This window comes from Psittacula echo (genome assembly GCF_963264785.1).
Source record: "Psittacula echo genome assembly, chromosome: 4".
In the NCBI taxonomy this organism is placed as follows: domain Eukaryota; kingdom Metazoa; phylum Chordata; class Aves; order Psittaciformes; family Psittacidae; genus Psittacula; species Psittacula echo.
In genome coordinates, this window is record NC_137738.1 from 69912886 (window position 1) to 69934312 (window position 21427).

The 21427-nt window shown below is 37.9% G+C and overlaps 1 protein-coding gene across 2 annotated transcripts in view; it reads left to right on the forward strand.

Moving 5' to 3' along the window:
• RNGTT (RNA guanylyltransferase and 5'-phosphatase) overlaps window positions 1-21427 on the forward strand; it is a 95920-nt gene that overhangs the window by 21372 nt on the left and 53121 nt on the right. For both annotated transcript variants that reach the window (XM_080616306.1, XM_080616307.1), the window contains exons 6-8: window positions 2729-2978; window positions 9057-9166; window positions 9999-10100. In XM_080616306.1, the coding sequence (XP_080472432.1) occupies window positions 2729-2978; window positions 9057-9166; window positions 9999-10100 (462 nt within the window). The remainder of the gene's footprint in view (window positions 1-2728; window positions 2979-9056; window positions 9167-9998; window positions 10101-21427) is intronic.

The following is a 21427-nucleotide window of genomic DNA, read 5'->3' on the forward strand; positions in this document are numbered from 1 at the left end:
TTCTTAAGAGCAGACGTTAGCTAGAAAAACAGCAGAGTGGCATACTTGCTTCTGAAGGGTCAAGAGACAAAGTCTTTGTTTGCAGCTTGTTTTTTGACTAAAGTCTACAGCATGCTTCTATGCAGACTCACCAGAGTTGTTTTTTTTTTTTTTTTTATAATCTAAAAATGTTGGTGCCTTCATAAAGAGTAGTGATCAGTTTAAATAACGTTAGTGTAAGAAACCCCATGCCTGTACCATGCTGGTGGGCATGACTTTTGCATGTTTGAGAGTACTCAAAAAATACAATTTCCTTGCTAACGGGGTCCCATGCAACACCTATTTCTTCACAGACCCCCTTAAGCATTCTGATGATATTTCTTCTGTGGTCCTTTAAGTGAAGAAAATTCTGCTTCTGTTGCAACATTTTCTTCTTACTGGACACACATTTATTTGGTGCTTAGCATGTATGTGCAAGCTGTCTGCAAAGAACTAGGTCATCGTTGTCTGTTAGTAAGCTTGGAATAAAGACAATGGAGTAATGGAGACAGAACACCATTAGTAGTAGGTGCCTGAATCTTGGCAGGATGTTAGCTGAGTATAAGAAGTAGATGCAGATACAAATATCTTTTGTAGTATGATTCTGGTTGTTACTATGAACTAGAAAATTTGTATACTTTTATTCTAACAATTTAAAAGCAGCATGCAATAGTTAGACTCAGAATTAGTCGTTTTTTCTGAAGAGAGAATGCACTTGAATCTTTTTGAATCTCATGCTTTTATGCAGCCTCTCTTTATTTTCAAACCTCTGTTGAAAAGCCCTGAAACTTAATAGCTATGTCTTATTTTTTTTTTTTTTGCTTAATTTAGATAGTTGTATCAAGTTGTTCCGTTTCTCTTGTTAATAGAACACCCAGATGTCAGTTGGTTGGGAAAAATGTCCACAGCAAAAGAATGAAATTTGGCAAGGTAGTTAATGCTAAGCATTGTATCAAGATAAATCCAATTTGCTGTATCATTCCTTCAAGTAAGGCACTGTTATTTGCTGATGAGGAAATAAGATTTTCCTGATGGAAAAATCCATCCATATTCATTCCTTAAGCATATGATGTAGGAGTGCTGATGATGTATTGTGAATACTGAGACATATTTTATAGTTAGTTTAAAGAAAGGTCATCCAGACTGAAGGCTCTTCAGCTAGTGGATAGAAACCTTACTTGATTCTGCTTTTCACAACTCGTTTTCCCAAAGACTACTGCGTTTCTAGAAGTTGCAAAATGTTTTCTTCCAGCTAGGTTTCTGTGCTTGAAATCTGTGCTGCCTCTTTTGGCTTTGATTGCCATCTATTCCAATATAGTGTAGAGTTCTAATATCATCAGAGACCAATTTGGGCGACTTTCAGGCCCCATTCCTTTTGGTTGATTTTGTCATTTCATGTAATCATGTCATGTGATCAATGGCATTGATTACAGAAGATGTGAAACAATTTAAGAAAAATACAAAATAAAAAATGTCTTGTGAGGAAGAAATTAGGAGTCTTTAGAAAACAGAATGGGGAAAAAAGCACCTACTATAACTCAGATCCTTAAATGGTCACTTCTGAGATCCGATGGCCACCTAATAAAGCATTTTCCATTCTAGAAAATGTTTGTTTTTCCTCTCTCTAAAGATCAGAAGAGAGAACCAAACTTACTGATTCTTAGGAAGTGTTACTGCCTGTTCTGGGAAGGTTCTTGTGCTTCTTCTCATACTGTACAAATCAGGGAAAAAAAAAAAAAAAAAGCGTTTTGAATTCTTTTTTTCCATTTGAGCTCAATGTTTTCCTTGCTCCAGTGACGCGCTGTTTTCTTACCTCAAAAGAATATTTTGAAAAATTATTTCTGAAAAAATTTCTGTTCCAGTTTTAAGAAGCCAAACAGGGGCATGTACCCTTTGTGATTTCTTTTCTCTTTTATCTGGCAAGATTTCTAAGTGTTGATCCATGGAGTGTTACTGCTCCACCCAGCCATCATAAATTGTATGTTCAGTGTTTTCTGTTAAGCGTTTTCTTAGGGTTGGCCCTTGTGCTGTGCTCGCTTTCCTGTTGGCTAGTGAAAGTGCATGACTAGTTTCTATTTTTTTTTGTGTGATCCAGTGTGCAGTTTCTTAAAGCACTGAAGATTATTGGCTGTATAGTAAAAGGTTTCTGAATGACAGGTTTATTTATTTATTTATTTATTACGAGAAACTTCTGGAAAGAGAAGTAATTTTGAAAGATTAGGATGCTTGTTTGCAGTGTGATGGCAAAACCTCTAATGAAAGGAAAGATAATTCTTAGAGGAGAAAAAATGTAGCCATAATTGAATTTCAAAACTTGAATTTTTCTTCATTAAGTTTGTTCATCTTTTTTCTTTAGTCTTTTTTGTCTTCAGTCAGTCCTTAAGTACTTATCTATGTGTCATCCATTCCTTTCCGTAGCAATAATAAAAGTTTTAATTAGGTGACCAGCGCAACACAATCAGCTACAATAAGGAGGCGAAGCAGCGCAAGCTGCAGTTCTGAGAGCATAAGCAGTGCATGCAGAATCTTGTGCAACTGTTGCCAGGCTAATCTAAGCATGATATTTCAAAAGTAATGAATGTTCTTGCAATTACCAGTTTGGAGTTTGTTGTAATTCTCAGTCCAATAAATCTTAATGTTTGGTAAGGCATAACATGACTAAAACGTGTAAATTAAGCATCCAGAGTAATTTTCAATTTTTATTTGACAGTATTGAGGCTGCTGTGGCTACTTTTGCTCAGGCTAGACCACCAGGTATTTATAAAGGGGACTATTTGAAGGAATTATTTCGTCGTTATGGAGATGAAGATGATGCACCATCACCACCTGAGCTGCCAGAATGGTGCTTTGATGATGATGAAGAGGAGGATGATGATAATGGTAAAACAGGAGGCCAAGAATCAGAACCTGGATCATCAAGCACTTCCTTTGGCAAGAGGAGAAAAGAACGCCTAAAACTGGTATTTTTGATTAAGAACTTAATATTCAAAAAGCTAAACTTAATTTCGTGAACTCATAGTCATCATTTACTACATAATACATGCTATACAAGCGTCAGTGCTCTTGCAAATGAGGACCTGTAGTATTGTCTCTAACCAGGAAAATCTGTTAGATTCATTGTAAGCTTGCTTATGTTTCCTATATGAAACTTAGAGTTTAACATTCAACACCTCAGCTATTTCAGTTGTAAAAATTACTTAAAATTTCTGTAATATAACAATTTCTTTTAAAGTTTGAGTTGGGATAGTAAAGCACTTTTTAATTATTTACTCTTGTCTTTAGAGGTGAAATGTTATGGGGGAGTGGAGTGTGTAAATAGTTTTTACTTATTTTTTGTAGCCATGTGGATGAAATTCAGAATCTTTAAAATCCAGTGCTCATTTTGGTAAATACTCTTTACTTCTGGAAATATTGGAGGATAGAGAATAGGATTAGTAAAAAGCAAGATGAGCTTAAAACCCTCAAGGCAGCTTTGAAATTACATATTTTTTGAAGCTTTTTTAACTGTACAATGATAAGAAATATGGCTGATCACTAATTATGATTATTTTGACATTTGCATAATTGTGAATTATGAAGTGAGTTGCTGTAGTTAACATAATACAGAACTAATACTCAAGTACAAAGAATATACTTGTGTCATCTGAAGACTAATGGCTCAGTTCTCTCCAAATTCCTGGCCCTTTTTTTTCATTTGCAGGTAAAGTAGGGGAAAATGTTGCTGAGTGCAAAAATACATTCAGTTCTTTTCGCGTAATACTGACTTACTGAGTGCTGAGGTGTTTGTTTGCAAACACTTAAAAATCCTCATATGAAATGTGCTGCAAAAATGCAGCTTGTTGTTACTGCAGCTGCTCAACATTGTTTACAGATGGAAGAAAATAGCCTGAAAGGAATACAAAAGGTAGTCTACAGAAGCAAAATGAACTTTGAAAACTTTCAAGTAGTCCATCAGCTGGAATAAAGAATTGCCCACACTGTGAAAAGCCATAGTAAAAATATATTCAGGGGTATAGCCACTACCTCCATTAGCCTTGCAGTAAAACTTTTGTATCTAAATAAATTACTTGGGCTAAAACCTCAAAACTTTTTGGTTTTTTTTTTTACTTGCCTTTTAATGTATTAGCAAATGAGGTATGATGGTCCAATGACAGCCTCTTTTCAGGAAGTATAAAACTAAACTGGTCTGTTTAACAGGAGTCGTGATACTGGCTTCCTAGGCTTTTTCTTATCTGCCATCATAGGTTTTTTGGAAAGCTGGAAGCTAAATTATACGAATAAGCATATTAATAATGAAAAGTTAATTAAGAGTTAGAGAATTTATGAAAGAAAGAATCATCTAGTTAATATGCATATTCGTATAATTCAGTTTTGCAGCTCTGGAGGAACTTGAAGAGGAGGAACGGGGAGAATTCTTTACCATGGTTCTTGGCTGGCAAATTGGACTGCTTCTTAACTCAGTAGAGATGGATACGGTCTATTTGTGGTTCCTTGTAAATAGGCGATCTACAGGGGGAATGATTATCAGGTAAATACCTCTTGCTCAGATTTTCTTATTTTGCTTTCTGAAGGGCTAAATTTTCAGCATTACATTGATTTCCTGTGGCAAATGATTTCGGCCTTCTAATATGACTCTTTCTCTAATCACCTAGGGGTAGATAGTGTCAAACTAGAGGTGGCTTTGGTGATAGTGGTGTTCTGAAATATTTTCATTTTGACCCAGATCTTTGTGGGGACAGAAGAAAAGTTTAGAGTTAGAGCAGGAGGCAATAAACAACTGCCTAGCTATCCTGCAAAGGGAAGTTACCATGCTGTCCATTTCAGAAATTCCATCTTGGATGTGAGGAGCTTTATTTCAGCTCAATATGTTTTGACTTTGTCAGTGCATGCCGTAATAATTGTAGCATTGGAGCATCATTGTTAACTGACACTTAGAATCTCACCTGAGGAAAAAAACCCTTTAGAAAAAAACTCCTTGATTTTGCAAATAGGACAGAAAGTTACAATTCTGAGCCAGAACCTTCAAACTTTTCATGTGTGAGCTGGATCTTTGTCAGAGGTTAACCCCTGTATGTGTTCTTCTGCCCATGGGCATCTTGACGAATATGAGAAAAAATTGTTTTCTGGTTTTGCAGCATCATTTTATGTACTTGAATACATAAATATGGGTGTAATTTCCTTTTAGTCTTTTACCACATTAGATGCCAATGCAGTGTACCGTCTAAAAGGAAGAAAATTAACTCTGTCCCAGCTGAAACCAGGATGTAACTTCTTCCTTATTTTTTATACTTCTGACCATTCTTACTATTTTTTGTATTCTGTCACTCTGACTCACATTTTTCTGAGACAGTGGTGCCTATAATTGAACACAAGCCTCTATTTGACACCATCCTAGTGCTTTATAGGGAGGAATAATTTCACATGTCTTAAGGCTAATACTTCTGTTTATATATCTTAATATAATTGCCTTTTACAAAACAGAAGAATACTAATTGAGCTTTTGGTCTCTTGCTGCCTCCATATCTTTTTCTCTAATCATCTACCAGTGTGTGTTTGTATAATGACTTATTCTTTATTAAGTGTAGAACTTTGTTTATACTGAATTGCACAGTGTTTTTTCCAGCCTATTCTTAAAATTAAGGATAACACTGAATTCTTAAGCTACCATAACAGTCTGTATGCCTGTTACTAAACTCACAGATTTAATGAAAATAAGAATAGGCTAATGGAAAACGTAGGGAAAATAAATTAATACTTTTATACCTAAAACAGACTTCACAGATCTTCCTCAATACATTCTTTCATTTTGTTAGCAAAACTAACTCTGAATCTGGTTTTCAGACAAGTTGCTCTTTTTTACAGGAGTTACATCTGCCTCATGTTTTCTGAGTTCTGAGAACAAGATGAGCAAACAAAACCAAGCAGGCATCAAAATATGTGGTATTTCCTGCTTCTCCTAATTCTGTGAAGCCTTTTTCTTCAGCAGAACCAAATGATTTGTTGAACACTGTTGTTATTGAGTGACAGTCAGTATGATTTTGTGTATCATTTTTACTTGTAAATGCCTAGAGGCAGTTCTTGTGATTTGGTCTTGTATTTCTAGGTGTTAAATCTAAGCTGATCATTGTAACTCCCTGGCTCTCCCTTCTTCTCTTTTAGAAGATGCGGGCTCTTTCTCTTCCTGACATGCTTTGGAATGTTTCTTGTCCTCTGGAAAAGAGTCTCTGAGCATACTGGCACTTGGTCAAGTCTAAGTAGCTGAAGGTGGCTATTGCCTGGGCCTGGTGATGGGCACTAGGGTCAGGGAGGTGTGTGTATGGGGTTATTCCCATTCAGCCACTCCTCCAGATGGTGTTTATGATCTTCCCAACCCATTGCCACATCTTCAGCTGAAGTGATGGGTGGAGGGGTACAGATCAAGGGGAACGTGATCAGTGCAGATGGTGTTGAGGTTGCGCAGGGTGTAGATACTAACTACACGTAGGTTACCTTGGATTCATTAGGGCTTGGCACTTTTGGCTTAATAGCAGTGCTGAGGACCTGAAGTGCTCCTGCTGAGTGAGTGCTCTTGCATTTTTGCACTGTGTTCTCCCCTGTCCTGTTTCCACCACACCGGGGCTGTTAGCTCAACTGTGGTGTAGAAAGTGCATGGATCTGGCTCAGTTCTGGCACTTTATCCAAGGAGACGTCCTGAAACCTAGAGTGCCGAGTTAGCTAAGCATGGGCACCCACGTGACTCACCTTGTTTTTATAGTGCTCTGCCTTAGCTAAGTGAGTATACTTGAGGCAGATAATCTGCAAGAGACACGTTGAAATGGCAGGCACCAATTTCATGTTTGTGACTTTTCTGGAAAATCTTTCCTGTTGCCTGCCTTTTTGCTTTAATCTTAGCAGTTGTACTACCGTCACACTCTGCCATTATTCTGAGAGGCAAGGCTTGACTATATTCCTTTATTATGTGGTGCTCTTAACCACTTGGAATTCAGACAACGTGCTGGCCAGCCATATATAGCTGTTTGCCTCCCTTGCCCAGTCACCTGTGTGCTGTTGGACCTGCTGGTGCTCACAACAGTAATATGGGATAAGTGATGGGCCGAAAGTCTGTGGAGCTTAAGGTAATTAAGGTTATAAACTAGTGTATTTCTTTAGGACGTACTATTCTCAGAATACAATTTGGTGATACTGATACAAGTGAGCCAGTCTTAACTAAATGCAGGCTGTACTGAAAACTGCTTTTCCTTTACTCCATATTCCTTCTGCTTCCCTTGTGCTGGCACTAGTGCTGATTTATCGTATGGTGAGCTAGTTTAGGATACAAATTTGGCAGAAAACTGCTAATTTATAATGTTATTTTCACTAACTTAGTTCCTAGACTTGTTCAAGAGTAGAGCACAGACAAGTGCCATGGTGTGTGCAAAGAGAAGGGAGCAAAAATGCTCATTTCTTCAGTAGTAGGCAGCTAGATTTGGTAATCCAAGTTTCAAGCATTTTAGAGAACAGGTAAGAAATATTTATATCTTCAGGTGCAGAATTCATAGCTCAACAGGTGAAACATCACGCTTTGATCTTCTTAATCTGCATTGAGAATTTGAGTTTTGAGATATGGTTGATTTGGGATCTGTATAGAAATCTTTAGTTCTGTAGCTTTGTAAATCTGGTGGCTTTAATGTGTTCTGTTCTGCAGAATTTGTTTTATTCCACTCAGCATCATTTTTTTTCTGGAAAATACAAGTAATTTAGAGCTTTATTTTCAGTATTGTTGATCTGTGCATATGCTTTTTTGTGGCATTCGGGAGACCACCTCCACTTTAGTAATCTGGTTTATATTGAGAATAAAATTATGCAAGTATATTTTTACACAAATATTTTGTTACAAACCGGCTGTTTATGTTTTCTCATTTGTTAAGAAGTTTGTCTTAGATCAACTGAGAATTCTTTACGTTTGCTGCATGTACCCTCATTCTTTCCATTGTTTTCCCTACAGTGTTAAGTTTTGAGTCATGTAACGTGGTAGTTCACCCAGATAAAGGTGAAATCCATGTAATTGCACTTCTGGTATTGGAGTTACCATCTAGATCTGAAAGAAAGACTATATTTAATTGAAAGCTTGCATCTCCAGGATTTGAAGGGAGAAAAGTGCAATATCTTTGTTTGGGAAAAAAAACCACTGAGCTCCTCATGCCTAAAGATGTTTCCCAGTGACTTTAGTTCACTAATTACCAGACTGCTTATGTATATCTTGCATGTTAGATCTCTACTCTTAGTAAGCAGCTCTTACTTTCCATGAATTAAGGAAAGTATGGAATTGTTGGTCTAGAAATACTATGTATGTATGAAAAAAAACTTATTTAACATTTCATAGGTCAGTTTTGCCCTTAGTTTCCAGTTTACTTATTTTGAGGCCATACCTTTTGCCACTTTAAAAATTGGCGTCACTGCCAGGAAGAGTTTTGTCATCTTTAATGTATGCTATTTTGTTCTAGGCTTAGAATATTGGTAGGTTCAAATCCTCATCCACAAATAAATGTCTGGCACTACCTTATTGTATAATATTTTGTGTACTAAGGATGATTAATTTGATCCCTGCAAATTCCATATGTGATCAGTTTACTATTAAATACTTCATAATACTGGGCCTGCTTTACAAATAAAACCACTTTAGTTACAAATGAAAAAAATGAGTCAAACTGATGCTGTAGCTTGATGTGGGAACTTTCTAGACAGCACTTGCTAAACAGTGCCTATCCCATACCATTTTCCTCCTTCTTTTTTTTTTTTAATTGTTGTTTTATTTTTTTCTCCCAAAATAACTCATTTCAGTTGCTGAGTTCATAATATGGCTCACCAGTGAGTTTAGTGGCAAAGCTCAGCTGATGTGTCTTGGCATTTGGGAGTAAATGTTTAAGGAATATTGAAGTTGTTACTGCTCATGAGGGTCAAGTTGTAAAAAGAGACTTAATCTTGTATTGACATACTCTGATCTGCTTTCATGAAAGCTTAAACACTATTTCTTAATTTTAATCTTTTTTTCTATTTAGGGTGCAATTTTCTTGGAAGGAGTAACAGTTAAATGTGTGACGCAGGTGACAACGCAACCAAAGTTAGGAGGAATCCAGCAAAAATGTCAGCAGTTCTGTGGATGGGAAGGGTATGAGAATATTTAGAACTTGTTTATTTATACTGTCTAGAAATAAGTGTTTCTGTTTTTTCCAGTAATTTCTAGTTTCTCAGAAGTAAACGGCCCATTGTACAAATAAGAGCAGGTGACTTTTTCGATGGATAGTTTGAAAAAGAAAAAAAAAGCAAACCTCAAAACCACTCAACAGTGAAACAGATGAGGATCTTTCATTGTACCATGAAATGGAACTGTCAGCTGTTGATACTGAGAAATGAGATTCTAGAACTGCTTTTCCATTGAAATAAGAAAACTTTTTCAGATGCATTCTTGCTGCGCAAATTCCAGGTATTTTTGTAAAATTTAGTGCGTGCTCAAGCAGTAGGCTCATTTATACAATTACTATTACACTTCAATATTAAGGTATTTATAGCCAACTTGTTTTTATAGCCAACTTGGATTTGTGTCTGGTGTTAATGAGAATGCTGGTTTTAATATCTCGGATTCTGAACTCTCCCTTTCCAAAGCTGATGATCCAGATTGATGGTCACAATGCCTCCTGACTTGCTGATGTTTATAGTTCTTCTAGTGCATGTAATTTTGAATTCAGGTATCTTTTCCTCCAAAGTTAAAACTTAGAAGTTTCGCATGATTTAGTGTTCTGTCATAAACAAATACACTTGTTCTTATAGGAGAGACATTTGATTCCTCTTGCAAATACCTTATTGGCAAAGATGTTCTAACTCAAAGTTAACCTTGCTGCAAGTCTAATACAAGGTGTGACTTCAGTCTAATGTCACACAAGGCAATGTGTGCATTTTTTCCTATTGCAGAACACTAACAAACATGGTTCTTTTTTCTTTAGGTCAGGATTCCCTGGAGCACAGCCTGTTTCCATGGACAAACAAAATATTAAATTTTTGGAGCAGAAGCCATACAAAGTTAGCTGGAAAGCAGATGGCACTCGGTAAGTTCATATTAAATGAAAAAGAAACTCCCACTAAATTGGGTAGATGGTTTATATTTTCTCAGGAAAGTGAATTTGCTTGTACAAAGGACAAAGCATATTCTAAGAGCAAAACTGACTCCAGAGATTATTTTTTTTGCTCTCTTGGTACCCAACATTTGCTGGAGTTTGTGGCCAAGTTTCTTTTTAGCAGCTGTTCTGCAGACTGACTGTTCTGCAGACTAAATGTATGTATTTTTATTCTTCTACCTTGCCTGTCTGTCAGCCAAGACTTGCCACCAAGGCCTTAGAACAATCTTAGATAACAGTAAAAGTTTGTTAAGCTAAATAATTTGTTTATGAAAGCTAAATTAAAATTTCTAGTTGATTCTTCGGAAGCTGGCTAGTATTAGAAATGTATTCATACTGTGATCCTTTGTTCAGATTTGTAGTTCTGGTTAGCCAGAGTCAGTAGTTTCATGTTCCCTCACCTGTTCTCGTACATTGATTGTAGGCATGACATTTTTTTATAACAGTCTGATTGAATCAGTGTGTAGAATCACGGGATGCTTTGGGTTGGAAGGGGCCTTTAAAGATCATCTAGTTCCAGCCCCCCTGCCATGGCCAGGGTCACCTTCAGCTACACAGGTTGCTCTTGAGTGGTGTTATTACTAATTTGAAATGCATGCTTGTATTTGATTTCTCCAATATTCTCATGTTAGCATTTCAAAGTAGGAGAGACTCCACACATCAAACATAGAATGGCAAAACACTTTTTTCTGCTTGCAACTGGTTATAGATTGGTCTCAACTGCATGAAACTTGGTTGTCTAAACATGGGTCTCATCGAGTGTACTTTCATTGCTTTGTCTCATATGAAAAAGCCATGTCATATAGGGTCTCTTGCCTTTACACTCAGCAGCTTGGATGAGGTATAGAAAGTATTTGCTATTCACATTTAAACAAAACACCAAATCATAGAATCATAGAATAGTTAGGGTTGGAAAGGACCTTAAGATCATCTAGTTCCAACCCCCCTGCCATGGGCAGGGACACCTCACACTAAACCATGCCACCCAAGGCCTCATCCAACCTGGCCTTGAACACCGCCAAGGATGGAGCATTCACAACCTCCCTGGGCAACCCATTCCAGTGCCTCACCACCCTCACAGTAAAAAATTTCTTCCTTATATCCAATCTAAACTTCCCCTGTTTAAGTTTGAACCCGTTACCCCTTGTCCTGTCACTACAGTCCCTGATGAACAGTCCCTCCCCAGCATCCTTGTAAGCCCCCTTCAGATACTGGAAGGCTGCTATGAGGTCTCCACGCAGCCTTCTCTTCTCCAGGCTGAACAGCCCCAACTTTCTCAGCCTGTCTCCATACAGGAGGTGCTCCAGTCCCCTGATCATCCTCGTGGCCCTCCTCTGGACTTGTTCCAACAGTTCCATGTCCTTTTTATGTTGAGGACACCAGAACTGCACACAATACTCCAAGTGAGGTCTCACGAGAGCAGAGTAGAGGGGCAGGATCACCTCCTTTGCCCTGCTGGTCACGCTCCTCTTGATGCAGCCCAGGATACGGTTGGCTTTCTGGGCTGCAAGCGCACACTGCCAGCTCATGTTCATTTTTTCATCGACCAGCACCCCCAAGTCCTTCTCTGCAGGGCAGCTGTGAATCTCTTCTCTGCCCAACCTGTAGCTGTGCCTGGGATTGCTCCAACCCTGTTAGGTTCCCTGTTTCCTTGTACTGTTGCAAAGAGGTACTGTGGCCCTTCATACCAACAAATCTTTCTTGATCATCGTCAGTGAAGATTGATACTCCAAGTTTCTGCTTTTCTTCAGTATTTCTGGTTTCAAAGCTAAATTCAAGAATCCCTGACACTAATACAGATGTTTGTAACCTATACTACTCATACCATACAGATCACAACCTTTCTTTTTGTTGTGGGTGCTACCTTCAGGTAATTAATAATGTAATTTCTTACATTATAGTCAATAGTGTTTCAGTAACAGGAAGAATGTAAATTGTGTGACAAATTGAACTTCAGTAGCTTGATTTTTATTTCTAAAAGATGTTCTTTACATACAGTGGTATTTAAACATTTATAATCTGTGCTAAGCAGAATGACTTTAGTTTTTATCCACTTAGAGCAGATAAAATAGGGTTTTAACCTGCTTTGACTTGATCAGAAGTAGTGCAATTGCAGTAAATTTACGCACACTAAGAGGAGGACTGTTGTGCTCACTTGTGTGTAGTGGCTTAGACTAGCAAAAGAGTTAAGTGTTTACATGTGTACAAGTTAGAAGGCATTGGTATGTGGATGAAATATATGTTTTCAAAAACGGGAGGCAAGAACTTTTGTTTTCAGGCTGGTGAAGTTAAAGTACTGGTTTTGTGTATAGATATGGGAAAAAGGAGGGTTTTTTTGGTGTTTTTCATGATTGTGGTTTGTTTGTTTGTTTGTTTTGCAGTGCACTGGGATATCATTCTCCAATGTGCTGAGAAAACAAAGTGAAGTTTTGATACTAAATAAACAAGCAGTGTGGGCTGTGGCTGTTTTCTGAAGTTCATTGTGCATTCTTTATTTTGTTATGTTTGTTATCTTTAGTAAATAGAGTGGAGTATCCCAGATACTGAAAATCCTGGAAAATGTGGAGAATTGGGGTCCTATGAGAATTACCAAATGATTCCACATGGAGTCAGTCAGGATTCAGCACAATTCAGAATATAGGACAAGCTGTGTCCTATAAAAAAACCCCAAACTCCTCCTTCAGGTGTCTCTCATCTGTGGAGTTTGTTTTTCAAGGGTTTATTAGCTTGGGCAGTGCATGGTGTGAAAACACAGTAAGCTTGCAGTCAGTATGGCATGCAAGCGTTAAGAAATGACTGGGAATATGTGGCTTATTAACGCCGGCTGATTGTAGGCATGAGCACTTGGGTGATGTGATGCAGGCATGCTCAGGATGAGAGATTACAGAAGGATGGTGTTGGGAGATAGTCTTATTCACAGAGCAGTACAGTGCATTCAAACGCTGCTGAGCCTAAACAAGTAAACTCAGCCAACTTAAACTGACCTGAAGAGCCTTTCTTTGACAAGTAAATTTTTAATTTGGAAAATTGAAATCTTATGAAATTTTCTTACTCAAATGTACAGGATACATACGTTCTGCATACTAGAATAATTATATAGAAAATTGTAGTGCACCTGGAAGACTGCCAACATATTGGAAAAATCATGGCAGTCAGGTGAAGTTCCCGAAGACTGGAAAAAGGGAAATATAACCCCCATTTTCAAGAAAAGGAGAAAATGGATGACCCTGGGAATTACAGAGCAGTCAGTCTCACCTCTGTGCCTGGCAAAATCTTGGAGCAGATTCTCCTGGAAGGCATGCTAAGGCACATGAAAAACAGGGAGGTGGTTGGTGACAGCCAGCATGGCTTCACTAAGGGGAAATCCTGCCCGACCAATTATGGTGGCCTTCTATGATGGGGCTATGAAACTGATGGCCGGAGTAGAGCATTTGACGTCATCTGCCTGGACTTGTGCAAAGCGTTTGACACTGTCCCACACAACATCCTTGTCTCTAAATTGGAGAGACATCAATTTGATGGGTGGACCACTCGGTGGATAAAGAACTGGCTGGATGGCCGCACACAAAGAGTTGTGGTCAATGGCTCGATGTCCGGCTGGAGACCGGTAACGAGTGGTGTCCCTCAGGGATTGGTGTTGGGACCGGTCTTGTTCAACATCTTTGTCGGTGACATGGACAGTGGGATTGAGTGCGCCCTCAGCAAGTTTGCCGATGACACCAAGCTGTGTGGTTCAGTTGATACACCGGAGGGAAGGGATGCCATCCAGAGGAACCTCGACACGCTTGTGAGGTGGGCTGATGCCAACCTGATGAAGTTTAACCATGCCAAGTACAAGGTCCTACACCTGGGTCGGAGCAATCCCAGGCACGGCTACAGGTTGGGCAGAGAAGAGATTCAGAGCAGCCCTGCAGAGAAGGACTTGGGGGTGTTGGTCGAAGAGAAAATGAACATCAGTGTGCGCTCACAGCCCAGAAAGCCAACCGTATCCTGGGCTGCATCAAGAGGAGCGTGACCAGCAGGTCAAAGGAGGTGATCCTGCCCCTCTACTCTGCTCTCGTGAGACCTCACTTGGAGTATTGTGTGCAGTTCTGGTGTCCTCAACGTAAAAAGGACATGGAACTGTTGGAACAAGTCCAGAGGAGGGCCACGAGGATGATCAGGGGACTGGAGCACCTCCTGTATGGAGACAGGCTGAGAAAGTTGGGGCTGTTCAGCCTGGAGAAGAGAAGGCTGCGTGGAGACCTCATAGCAGCCTTCCAGTATCTGAAGGGGGCTTACAAGGATGCTGGGGATGGACTGTTCATCAGGGACTGTAGTGACAGGACAAGGGGTAACGGGTTCAAACTTAAACAGGGGAAGTTTAGATTGGATATAAGGAAGAAATTTTTTACTGTGAGGGTGGTGAGGCACTGGAATGGGTTGCCCAGGGAAGTTGTGAATGCTCCATCCTTGGCGGTATTCAAGGCCAGGTTGGATGAGGCCTTGGGTGACATGGTTTAGTGTGAGGTGTCCCTGCCCATGGCAGGGGGGCTGGAACTAGATGATCTTAAGGTCCTTTCTCAACCCTAACTATTCTATGATTCTATGAGTGTCTTTTGTGAAAGAGATTAGGAGTGCATATGTAATTTCTTGTAGGAATTTTCAGTATTTTGGATGTTCTATCCATGTTTTTGGAGTTCTAGAATGGTGACAAACCAGAATGGGTAAAGAATGAAACTGAGAGAACTAAACAGTTCTTTTAAATTTTCTCTAAAGATAATAACTTGTAGTTAATTATGGAGATACACAGGCTGATAAGTAAATGGTGCTACAGTCTAAGATCCAGTGTTAATGAAATTCAGCTGAAGGAATGTTGTGAAAGAGAGATTAAAGATGAAAACCTGAGCTATTATTTGGACATTTAGACACTGTGCATGATAGCTACCCTAATCAACAATGAAAAATGACTGTCACAGTTTTTGCTTTGGATGTTCTTCTAATTATTTTGTTGTTCTCCAATGATCTGGACTCCATATGCAATTAAACAGATTTTCATTAATTATTCTGAATACTTGAGTTGACAGGCGTGACCTTCCTGAATTTAGTATTAAGACATCAGTTAGTGGAGATCCATTTACGGATCCTAGCTTACTTTATCTGGAGGTGAAACCCCTGTTATCAGATATCTCTGAAGCTATTCTGTTAAGGGTGGTTTAGATGCAGCAGTCTAGGGTTTCCCTATTACAATATTATTTGACTTGCATACTTTGTTTTGTTTTGTTCTTTGCTTAAAAAGGCACTGCTGTTTCATTGACCTGATTGGTCTTACAGAAAAGCAGATGCTTAATTAATAGCTTTGTACTCTACTTTCTCACTTAAATAAAATATTCTCATTTCAGTTAATAGCAATATCTGCTTAACTTAGCCAAACTTCCTAAATTTCACCATTGTTGAATATCTCCTGCAGCAGTCTTTTTCTGGAGGTTTCATGACTGAAGCATCTATTTGTAGGCTGTTTTAATTCACATGTAATGTTGGTACTTTCAGTGAGGACTTTTGTTTTTCTCCAAAGGCATTTGCTATCCTTGATTTCAGCTGAAGCTGAACTTTCACCCTTCTGGTTCAAGAGCTGTGGTGGTGGTGGTGGGTGGGGTTTTTTTATTGTTTTTCAGTGGTTGAACTGTGCATGTTTTCTTGCTTTCTTAACATAATTACAATTTTCTGCTCATAATTTTGGGAAAAAAAAAAATATCCTTAAATGAAAGAGCATTATTTAGCATCTTGCATTGACTAAATGTAAAATGGATTACTTCAATTATTTGACAGTGACCCTATAAAATATTTGGGGGAAATTTACTGGATACACTGTATTTACTGGAATACACTTCTGTAACTGTGTGAGTCTGAGTCTGGTTTGGGTCAAAACTCATCTTCTTCAATTCAATTCTCTTGGAGCCTTGAGTCCATAATCTTTTGACTTACCTTTGCTTTATCTGTCCTGATTGGCAGAGTTAGTGCCTGCCCTGTGGTCTTGCTTGTTCAGTGCCTGGTTTCCAGAGCCCTTATGAGCATCAGCTAGGCACACCAGCTTTTTCTCACTCCTGCTTTCCTTCTGGGGCATGCTCACTCCAAAGAGCAATGAGCGTGAACAAATACTTCTCTCTTCCTGTTCAGAAATGCTTCTGTGTAAAAATTTGTATCTCTGGTTTAGACGCATGAACTTTAAAGAGCTTTGAAGCTCACTTAGTTTTGTCTGTCATGTAAATGTTATATGCAACTCTTACTTTTGAGGAAAAACACCTCTAAAATCATATTGCTTTAAATTATTACTATGAAAATATAAATCACTTTAGTCTGCAGCTATTCTGACTCATTTGGTGTGAATTCTCTATATTTATTGGAACAGTTGTCAAACCTCTGGTGTTACAAAAATAATTTTAATGCTATTCATAAGGCATAGAAATCCAAAGGGCAAATTTCCCACTACTAAAATCATTCCTCTTGGCTTTAATGAGATGAACTATATGTTGTATGTTGACAGTAGCTACAAGGTATGTATGGCTTTACGAATTTATCAAGTTTTGTAGTACTGTGCTTCTGAAATAGTAGTTGCTCTCTGAAGAAGATAATTGTAACAGTATGTTTAAGGCATACTATATGACTCTGCATTGTCAACTTTGTACTGTCAAATGATTAACCCAGGTGGTTAGTGGCTTGCTGTATCCCTTGATATGTATTTCATTAATACTGTTTGTAGCAGGTGCTTGTTCTAATGAGTGGAAATGAATGTTCAGACAGGAGTAGGGTTAGTAAAGTAATAAGACACCAATTTTGAAAAGGAAAAAAATAAAAAAGATTATTACCATGAAGAATAATAAAAAGCTTTAAAATGTCTGTGGAATAATTCAGATTAATGCAATCAAACAGGAGTAGGTTTTATAATGGTAAAATGTGACCTGAACTAGATGCAAGCTATTAAGGGGTGCAAGTTAATATTTTTTCATTTGTGTGAGTACCTTTTTATTTTCACATCTGTACACATGCAGTTCTAGTAAAAAATGATAAATATGATCATAATCCTATGGCTGCTCAATTATGGTAAGACAGCTATTTAAGAAAATGCAGAACAGGTAGTTCTTGCCAAAGGCCATTATATTTGAAAATATTCATGCAGATTTGATGGCTTGCAGATACCTACATGCAAACTAGATACCGAATGTAAAACAGCTCTTTGCCAATTGCTGCTAATTGTCTAAAAGGTGTTTGTAACAACATAGGAAAATCTCTGGTTAGTTATTTTTGTTTTCATGATTACCAAACTGCATTATAGAAAAAAGGCCTATTGCCTAAATAATTCTCATTTTGTCGGCATCATAATAATAAATAAAAATAGTAAAGGTACAGTAAATGGTATGATAAAGGGGTGGCTGGATTTTTGGGATGTGTTATTAATAATTTTGATTTATCCAAAGCATGTAAGTTAGTATATTATCAAACTTATGATAGCTTCTCACTTTTCTTAAATTTAGCTTTTTATAGAAATGGAAGAAAATTTCCATTTTTGCTAAGAACTTTAAAATTATTGGCAGTTGCAGCCTCTTCAGAAACACATTTGTGACCAAAACTTAAAGTCTACTGGGTGTGTTTAAGATAAAATTTCATGAATGTCGTTAAAATGTAATTCAGACAAGGTAAAAGCTTCTTCCTGAATTTACATAGCTAAATACTTCTTTCTTTCCCTTTTCTTTGATAATTTACGTTATGAAATGAAGCTTACATGCATAACTGAGAAATTGCAGATTCCTAGTATGAAAAGTTATCCAAAAGTAATTTGTGACAAGAGTAACTTGTGAAAAGATGATCATTGCTGAAGAACATCTCTAAAAAAAGAGTAAACAGAAACCACCTTTTTTGTTTTAGAAATTAAGAGGTAAAAGAAACTATCTCAAAATTAGGTGGCAAGGAACTAAAATGGTAGCCGGTCTGCAAAAGATTGAAGAAGATGTGATTAATTGTGTTAATGGAAAAACTATTATCCCTGAGAGACAGAAGGAGGTTAGAGAAAAAGTTGGGATAATGAGTATGAATGAAGACAAGAGAAGACTGGAGATAGTACTCATCCAGTTAAAAAAATCTATGCACTTGAGAATTCATTGTTAAGAACAAGAGATGGGCTTGTCGCAAAAGCAGATCTAGAGAACAGAAAAATTGTATCCTGGGGGCAAAGATGTTCATGTGGAGCTGAACTGTTTGGAATGAGAAAGAAGCTGTAGATTAATTTTCAAATTGCTACAGATGATGTGACCAGGTTCTCATGGGTGTGGAATTTTATGCCCAGTAGTGGAAATGCCTGAAATAGAGGTTTACACAATTTTGAGTGGATTCTTTCCTAATTAAGAGGAGGGGGTCAGAAATGCAGAATGGTGAGATTTGACAAATGGCTGCAGAAATGGTACCAACAGGAAAGTTTAGAGCTGTTAATCAGTGGAAAGCATCTGTGAATAAAGAGCTTTTCTCAAGGTATGAATACCCCCTTTCTGGACACCTAGATGGCTAGTCAATAAGCGAATATACTGTGTTTGAATGTCTTGTCATTTAGTTGTGTTTAGGGTTATACATGTTCATGGTCTTGGGGTCAGCAAGGACCTTTTACGTCCTAATGATAAGATGGGGTGAAGAATCCATACAAGAATCACCTGGGTGCTTTGAAACCGCACCTTCCTTTCCTTTCTCTTCCTCATTTCCCCGTTCATCTTAAGGAATAGACTTTAATGGTTATCAATTTTGTACCATTGGTTCATAATGCTTTGTATCCATTACTCTGTGGCTGGGGCATGTTTCTGTGGTCTAAAATTTTAAAGGACAGAAATATTCAGAAGTATTCAGGACGTGTACTGAACAGACTTTTTGGGACCAAATGGATTTTTTAATAGGAGTGACAGGTTTTGTGAACGACTGGGCTTAACTCAAGTGGTTTGATGCCAAGTTAAATGAGCGTTATTCAAATCATGTGCTTATGTAACTGGCAGCAATGGGCAAGGCCTCAACTGTTGGGTGTTAATTATACATCATTTGTGTGTGTAGGACAGCTACTCTATGGCATTTGTTATCATTTTCATTGGAAAGTAGTTGTAAGGGGTTTTCTATTATTCTCATGAAACTGTCAAAATGGTATGGTAAATTATATATATATATATATATAATATACATATAATATATGGTAATTAAAGAGAAGGTGTGGCACAAAAACCTTGGTTAAAAGGGTAAAGTGACTGCTGCTAAGTACTCTATTCCTAACTGGACTGTTTTCTTTTATGCTATGTTTTTAAGGTTTTTGGAAGGGAAATGCAGTTTTTGATTACATGGCATAGTCTCTCATGGTCCTTTTAAATAATTAAGTAGTTTTTTAAGACAAAACAAGCTCAGCCATTTTTAAACTAGTTCTGTAGCGGAAAGAACCTTGGTTCTGGATGGGTCTGAAATCCATGTGGTATTTATTTCACTGACTTTATTTTGAATAATATACTTAACTGGAGATAGAATATATTTTGGCTGGAAATTGAAGTTGTGAAAGTTATTGAAACAGTTCTAATAAAGCTAGCTTCCTTCCTTCCTCCCTCCCCCTCCAGTCAAGATTAAAAGCTGCAAGTAGGTTTTCTAGACTACAGTACTAAGCAGTTACTAGGGACCTGCAGGTTAGCTTTCAAGTGTGTAACAAGAACATAATGTCAGGCTTCTGCAGAAGTGTAAAGAGGTCACATACATGATTCTGAATTGTAATGTATAAGTTGCCTTTCTTAATGGTTGCTGAAAAGAACAGTTCATAGGTGTTAAGCATTCTAAACATTCCTCTTAATTTTCTGAAAAAGCAGATGTCTAACTCATTATTTTGTGTTTAGATAGGAGCAGAAGAGAAGATGGGATGGGAAAGCAGGAATGATGTGTTTTGAGTCTAGAAAGTTGGGGTTTTGGCAGTTGAGATGCGAGTCTGCTCATTCTATCATAATAATTATCCTTTATAGTTGTGTTTGGCAATAACTTTAGGATTACAAGACTGATATCAGCCTGTTCCCCACAGCACTAGGACCCATGAATATTGTAATCTTACTTGAGTTTTTATTTGGGGGTGCAAAAATAAAACTTTGATAAATTCAGATGAGATTATGGGAACCTTCAGCATATTTAGCATGTCCTGTATCTCAAAGTAAAGACATTCTGTAGCTCCGGGTGAAGAAGCTCTAGCACAAGGTGTCCTCATCTCTACTTGTTGACAAGTTCTCTAAGAGGATGTTGTCCTTTCCTCCTTTTCCAGATACTGCACAGGGAATGAGAGCATGCCTAGACTTTGGTTAGAAAACTGGCTTTGACAGCAGAAAGGGAGTTGGCAGATTTTGGTAGCCGGAGTCATGGGTGTTACCAGATAACTTACTGGTCTTGTTTTAACTATATTCATTATGAACCAGGAGTGGTGTCTTTTGACTGTATGTCAAACGAGGCATCACAGAGTATTGTAAGGTGTTAGATGAATATCTGGAAGTGTTGAGTATAAATATTATTACTGCTAAGAAGTTTCCATAAGGCTGTATTATGTAAAGTAGAGATATATGTTATAGACCAGGTCTGTTCATTTCACTGCTTTTGGGCTAGGCAGAAACTGGTTTTTACCTTAATGCTGCCTTTGGGTTGAGTGGTTTGACATGGGATTTTTTTGGGGGGAGAGGAGTGGTGGTAATGGTGTATTTACTTCTTTATTACTAAGACACATCCATATCACTTTGCTGGTTTTCCGTCTCCTGAAGTCTGTTTTTTAAATCACTGGATAAATATAGAGGAATGGATAAATAGATGTGACAAGAACATGTCATCGCTGGTCTGAATCCAAATTGATCCGAATAGCCAAAGAAGGCATTCTTACTCTGGGTTGTTCTTTCCCATTTATGTGTGCCTGCAACAGTGTCAAGACTCTGAAAAGAAGTGTAGAAGGAAACTTTTGGGGTTTTGTCCCTTTCTTAAGTGGCTAAGGACCGCTGCTGATGTGATACCGTTCGGAGGTATATTTTGTGAAGTAGCAGGCTTGATGCTTCAGAGTTCTGAAGCCCTTTGACAGCTCACAAAGTTTTATGGTCACAGTTCTGAGCTTTTTGAAAAGGACTGCTTAGCTGATTATTTGTATATAACTATTTGAGTATTTGGACAGATTGTCTTCTAAGCAGGCTCTTTTGTTTATTTATAAATAGTTAATACATTAAAATGGTTATTATGTAGCTTGTGCTGTG